At 39.1% G+C, this 7,024-nt stretch overlaps 1 protein-coding gene across 3 annotated transcripts in view; it reads right to left on the bottom strand.

The window, feature by feature from the left end:
- cers6 (ceramide synthase 6) overlaps positions 1-7,024 on the bottom strand; it is a 244,961-nt gene that overhangs the window by 45,032 nt on the left and 192,905 nt on the right. For all 3 annotated transcript variants that reach the window (XM_020526339.2, XM_020526345.2, XM_048599054.1), the window contains exon 6: positions 5,446-5,538. In XM_020526339.2, the coding sequence (XP_020381928.1) occupies positions 5,446-5,538 (93 nt within the window). The remainder of the gene's footprint in view (positions 1-5,445; positions 5,539-7,024) is intronic.

Genomic DNA, 7,024 nt, shown 5'->3' with positions numbered 1-7,024 from the left:
CTGAAGAAGGGTCTAGGCCCGAAACGTCAACCTTCCTGCTCCTCTGATGCTGCTTGGCCTGCTGTGTTCATCCAGCTCTACACCTTGTTATCTCAGAGTAATCTAGCTGGTAGTGATACAAGCTTGAACAAAGGTTCCAGCAACAATGTGAATGAGGTATTGTGTACCTTTGGGGCATGTTGACAAGACAAGAATGGAAACTTAGGGTATACTGGTAGGGGTACAAAATCATTACAGGGGATCCAAATGTTGGATTGAAACAGGTCAGTGTAGAACTGACGGAGGAATAATATACAGCAGTGGAGTATGGAGGAGAAATCATAAAAAAAAAGCTGATGTTTAATGTGTTGACCGCAATAGTTCAAGGACTAGAATGTGAAATACCAAACCACGTTTGTATTCTACAGTACAGAGAAAACAGTAACTATGCAGTCTGTGTTTTCCAACATTGTAAACCATGACACAGGGTAAGTAACGTATCATCCTGTAAAAGAAAAAGACAGGCAGATGATCCTGATCTGGATTCTTAGTAACCTAATGCTAATAACCTGGGGAATAGTCAGTACTGATTTGCCCTTGCTGTCTGTGGGAAGGATCTGACCTTTCACTGGCACTTTAACTGATACCACTCTATGCTAGTTCATATTCATTCTATCTCTGCTATTGCACCACCTCCCACCAAGCCTCATTCTCTACCATTCTCACTATAGCATGCAGCTTTTTCTCTCACTTGTAATCTCCCACACCAAGACCTTATATTACTAACCATGCACGGCCTCTGCACTGCCTACTCAAGCACTCAGGGCATTTTACAACTTTTCCCTGATCTGCAACAGTACCAAGAGCTGTGCCACCCACTCTCATCCCACTCAATCCCTCCCTTTCTCTGATTCTAAGAGAAACAACCCATAACAGAGCCAAAATGGCCAGGACACATGGTGGGGTTACTGACATTCAGCTCCTTTTCTCTGTGAAAAGTGGAACTTGACCCTTAATGGGAAAGACCAGATCTCCGAGGATGCTTGTCTGGGCAACCAAGGAAGAAGCACTGACTATTGCTGTGTTACTTTCATACTACCCCACAATGTCAGTGTATTCTTAATATGCTATAACCTCTAGCTCTTGACCGTGATACATTCTTTGTTTTGTCTCCACGCAGTTACCGGTGGCATCACCACCACCTCAGTGGTCAAAAGGGCCACAGCACAAGATGATCCCTCCTCCATTTCCAAGGAAGAGAGCACAGATGCCTCAGAGGATGTACCAGCAAGGCTGTTTCTTGAATCCACCAATACCCCCCCAGATTTTGCTACATTAGTTTGCTAGAATTTTGCTAAATTAGAGTTGGTAGCACCTGCTGATGAGCACTACACTGCCATATGTCCACAGCTGGCCAAGGAAGAAACACTTCAAGTCACTGGCACTCAGAGGACTGCCAGAGACCTGGCATCTGCTCCCCGACTGACTTAGCATGAGTTCCTGGACTGGTACACTGAATGCACAGGCCTGACTGTGGCCTCATTCAACTATAGAGGAATGGACTCCTGATTATGATTGCTCTAAGTGGCCAAATCCCTGGACTAATATTGGAAATGAGGAACTGCTTACTCTGGTCCTAGATTGTCCAACAAAGGGAAACAACCTCTCTGCATCTATCCTGCTAAGCCCTCTAGGAATCTTACATGTTTCATTCTTCTAAATTCTAAATGAGCACACTGAGCATTCAACCTCTCTCACTGCTCCCTAGTAAGCATCTTGTCTTACTATCCAACGCTTGGTTGGAAAATGGGACTTTTTGATCTCAATGTCGATAAGGTCCTTGCTGGACAAATCACCTGATTTTTCCAAATTTCTCACCATGGCCCATGTTGTTTAGAACATCTAAGCAGGAGAATGGGATAATAATGAGTGGTACAATGTTTTTCATTCAGATTATCATGTATCAGCATCTAGCAGTGCCATACAAAGAGTTTGAGTGATTAATGGCTGAGAACTGCATACTGCTGAGTATTTTAAAAAATGATTGTGCAGCAGTAGACTAAGTAAAATTTTAAGCATGTCAATGAAAAAGATTTGCCCCTATAAAACATGCACTTACTACAGGCTATCGATCAAGACATATTGACAAGAGCAATGGTCAATCCATCACATTTTAATGTAGATCTTCCTGCCATGTTTCAATCTTTCTTCAATGCTAATTTCCTGTTCTGACTTGAAGGACATATTATTTGCACTCAACATGTTTTTCTACACTGTTTGATCAATAATTGCTACCAAATCTCCAACAATAGTGTTGCTTTTATATATTTCAAACACTTAAGTAAGTAAAACTGGTGAAATTTCCAGGTGTGAAGGACATAATTACTTTATAACATTTTCTTGCCAGGCCAGGCCGTTGACATCTTGTTTGACAGCTAGATTCCTTACTGAACTTCCACATATTATGATGGATGTTTCTTTTAAAGTCCCATATAAAAGAATAGGCGTAGTGTACTCAATTGATAGAGAATTAGTGAGCAGAAAGGAAATAATGGGTAGTAATAACCAGGGCTTTAAGCAAGTGACAAGCATTGACTAGTAAGGTACCATAGGGATCAGCACTTGGACTCCAGCTATTTATAACATATGTTAATGATTTAAATGAGGGAATTAATTGCAAAATATCCAAGTCTGCAGATGACACAAAGTTAAGTGGCAGGGTGAACTATGAGGGTGGTGCAGTGATGCTTCAGTGTGATTTGAACAATCTGAATGAGTGCACAAATACATGGCAGATAAAAGTATAATGTGGATTAATGTGAGGTTACCCACTTTGGTAGCAAAAACAGTAAAAAAAATTATTATCTGAATAGTGACAGATTGGGTGAGAGGAAGGTGCAATGAGACCTGGGTGTCCTCGTACACAAGTCTCTGAAAGGAAGCAAGCATGTGGTAAAGAAGGCAAATGGTGTATTGGCCTTCACAGCAACAAGATTCAAGTACAGGAGCAGTGACGTCTTGCCACAATTGTACAAGTCATCGGTGAGAATCTGTGTAGTTTGGGTCTCCTTGTCTGAGGAATAATGTTCTAGCAATGGAGTGGGTGCAACAAAGACTGATTCCTGGGATGGCTGGACTGACGAGCTAGACATAGTAAATGCAGGAAGGATGTTCCTCACATCCAGAGAGTCCAGAACCAGGGATCACAGTCCAAGGATATGGCGTATGCCACTTAGACCTGAGGTGAGAAGAAATTTCTTCAGCCAGAGTGGTGAGCTGGTGGAATTCTCTGCCACAGAAAGTGGTTGAGGCCAAAATATTGAATGTTTTCATGAGCAAGTTAGGTATATTCTTAGGGCTAAAGGGCTCAAAGCTCATGAGGAGAAAGTGGGAACAGGGTACTGAGTTAGATGAATAGCCATGATTATGTTGAATGGTGGGGCAAGTTCAAAGGTAGGAATGGACGACTCCTGCTCCTATTTTTCTATGTTTAATGGTCTATATCAAATTTAGCAGCAAGCTATATCATTAATTATTCTACAAATGGATAATAATAAACTTCAACTTACTGCTTATGGAAAATCTATCATTGTCCCTTCTCCTCACAACACATGTTATGGTCTGGCCCATGCTGGCAGCAACAACTGAATTCTGCTGGCAATCAAACACAATGCTATTGCTCTTCAGGTACATCAGGGATTGAATCAGGCTGGAGATACCATACCACTTGGAAGTCAATTCATTTGTAGACACCACCAAAAGGTGCTACAGATGCAAATTGGTTCACTGATGTCAGTTTAAAGTCAGAAAAGTTTAGTTTTGCTTGTATCAGTGCTCCTGGTATGACTGAGCACTAAAATTAATTTTTGTATATATCCTACCCAAAGCAAATCTGCAAAATTTGTTCCAAGGTGACCGTTAACACAGATTTTGACAGCACTTAAGGAAATTTTTACATTGTGAAAATAACAGTATATGACAATTTCTATTTGTCTAATTATATCTACACTGTTGTATTTTGTACAGTTGAAAAAATTATGGTCCTAATGGAGTAACAACATTTTAACAAATTTTTATGTTAAAACAAGACAGTGACTAAACAAATTTATAGCATTGCTTAATTGTCATTCATTGGAATTTTCACAAAATCAGTGTAAATCATGTTTTGTTTACATGAATTCCCACATCATAAGAATTCTACTAAAACTGTTATTGCATTTCAACATATTCAGTTTAAAGTAATGATGGAAAGAGACCAGAAAGAAGTTAAAAATGCTCGACTAATGTAGAGTTAATTTCAGTGGTGTCACAAGGGATGTTGTACTGGGAGATGTGAGAAGGTGGCTTCAGGATAAAACAGTCACAAAACAATGAAAGAGTTCAAGTGAAAGCTAGACATATTTCTTTGAAAGGAAATGTTGGAGAAACCCAAAGTTAATATGCCTAGGATGAAAGGAAATAAAAGTTAAAAATAAAACAGCAAAACGAGGCATATGACAAATGGCACAAGAATGATTCAGTTAACATTCAGCAAAATTGTGGAATGTGAAAGAGGAAACTAAAAAAAAAATAATATGGCAAACAAAGAGAAGATACAAGAGAAGACTAGCAACAATGTTAAATTAAGCTCAAACACTTTAAAAACCGAGTGTAAACAATTTGCTGAGGTAAAATAGAAAGTGCTGGAGAAACTCAGCACGTCTAGCAGAATCTGTGGAGAAACAGAGCTAATGTTTAAAGTCTGATGTATCTCTTCTCAGGAACAGTCACTGGTCCAATGGTATTGTGCGCAATTCCATGCCCCCACATCCTTGTCTCATCTGATTTTTCAGGTCATATTGGCCTGGAAAATTCCACCAACCAGCCCCCCCACCCCCACCACACGCCCTGCACTCCACCATCCAGCGTTTCGGTCAATATGTACACATCGTTGAAAAGATTTATAAGTAAAGGAGTAGAATTTAACACCAGGGAGATTACTGTGGACAATTCCACATTCTGTGAAAAAGTAAAGGCATTCAAAAGGGTACATAGGAAGTTGATGGGTGATAAGAGACTTAAAATGTGAGGAGAGGTTGAATTGGTTAGAATTGTTCTCCTTGGAACATCAAGGTTATGAGTAACCTAATGACAGATGTTGGTAGAGTAAATAGTTAAAAAGAAAATTCTCTGTTGAATAACTAGAAGTCACGGATTCAAAATCATTAGCAAAAGGTCTAGAGTGCAGATGAGAAGAAGTCTTCTCACTTAGTTGTTGTATTCTAGTATGTTCTACATGGAAACAGAATCCATGAATAATTTAAACATGAGTTGAACAGATACTTGAGGATGATGAACAAAAAGCTGGGAATCTAGAACTAAACACAACTGTTCTTTCAAGGAGTCAGTATAGTCATAATAGGACAAATGGTCTCGTTCTGAGCTGTAAGTTTCTTTGAACCTTTGATTCATGTGCAATATTCTTACCTTCCTTTTGATATCAGTAAACTGAGAGAACATTAAAGACCAGTAGAATGCCAGCTCCATAATGTAATAATAATGGAGGTCAGAGGTTAGAACCTATTGAAAAAAGAAAAAAAGTTAATATGGAAGGCATAGTGGATTTATCAGGTCAGAAAAATGATACAATAAATAGCGAAAAGGACTGACTGCAAAATTCATGAGCGGCAATTCCTTAGTTTGATCATTAGAATTAGAATGTGTTTTATTGTCACATGTACTCATATGAGTACAGTGAAAAGTTGACAAGAGGCCACTTACAGAACCATCTTAGGTACAGCGGGACCTAGGTACAAATTCTTAGGAAATAAAATGTCCAGCAATAAATTAGAAAGTCGGTCTTATCAGCACAAATATTTAGCGCTTCATAATGTAGGCTATTGTGATTATACATTATTATGCTGTATTCATATGTTTCAAGAAAATCAGTGACAAACAGGTATCCTGTTGTATCAAACAGGAATAAACATAAGTGATATTTTAATAATGTTACCTGTGTGTTTGGTGGATTAAAATTGCGTTATCACAAGAAGTTCACTCGGCATTTTTAAAAAAATCAATTTCCCTGTGTTGTCTTGAGTGAAAGCATTCTTCCAAGTTGGAGAAATATATTATGACAGAAGAAATATTTACCAGACACGGTTAAAGGGAAAAGTTGAGAAAACTTTAACAAAGACAATGGAATGAAAATAAAATGCTATTGAGAATTTAAACATAAGTGAACATTCAGAAGGAATACTTCCCATTCAGCACTGGCTCATTTTACAGAGAAAAATTATTTGCATCAGTATCCGGTTAACAATTTTAATAAGTTCTCTTCCTTATCTGAAAAAAGATTTCAAAGAATTTTAATGCAGTTGAAAACACAGATTTTAGTGTGGGTAGGTAAATGCAGGCATTTTGGAAAACTGCTTCCAAATCCTTAATTTCAGTGTCAGGCTTCCTATATGCAAGTCCTAGTGGAAGAGGCCAGCTGTCTACTGTAATGTTGCTCAGTCAGTTAGAATTAGAGTTAATGTGAATTTTGCCTTTATCTTCAACTCCATGTGCTTCCCAAATATCCTGGGATTCAGTACTGGATATAAAGTGAAAAGACTGTAATAAGTGAGAGGACTGAACCTTTGACAGGAAGATGTCAAGATGTACTCAGTCCTCACAGCTGCTTTCTGAAATGCTTGGAAAAGGGTTTGCTCACAGTAATTGTGCTACAAGATGACTCCACAAACTTTGGAGGTGCCACCTATGTTTCAGAGGTTCGGTGGTCTGATTGTTTTGGAGCCCTGATCTCTGAGTGTGACTGTATTATGGAATTTTAGATGAAGGCCAACATGATCAGTGGAAGCAGTAGGACCTACATGAGGCAACAGGCTGCTGCTCAGAGACATGCAGCTTCAAAGGAAAGCTTGAGCACATAGATGCAGCTTCTAGGAGGACACAGCCAGCATGCTTGATCTCAGTCTCCAGAGCAACATATGGCTCTCTGTCTTACTGCCAAACCAAAGTTGGAGCATCTCAGCTGGTACCTGGTGTGCATTAGTCCTTTGAT

The sequence above is a fragment of the Rhincodon typus genome, chromosome 7 (assembly GCF_021869965.1).
Source record: "Rhincodon typus isolate 14 chromosome 7, sRhiTyp1.1, whole genome shotgun sequence".
Taxonomy (NCBI): domain Eukaryota; kingdom Metazoa; phylum Chordata; class Chondrichthyes; order Orectolobiformes; family Rhincodontidae; genus Rhincodon; species Rhincodon typus.
Note: the sequence above shows the minus strand (reverse complement) of the source record. Positions and strands in the feature narration are given on the sequence as shown.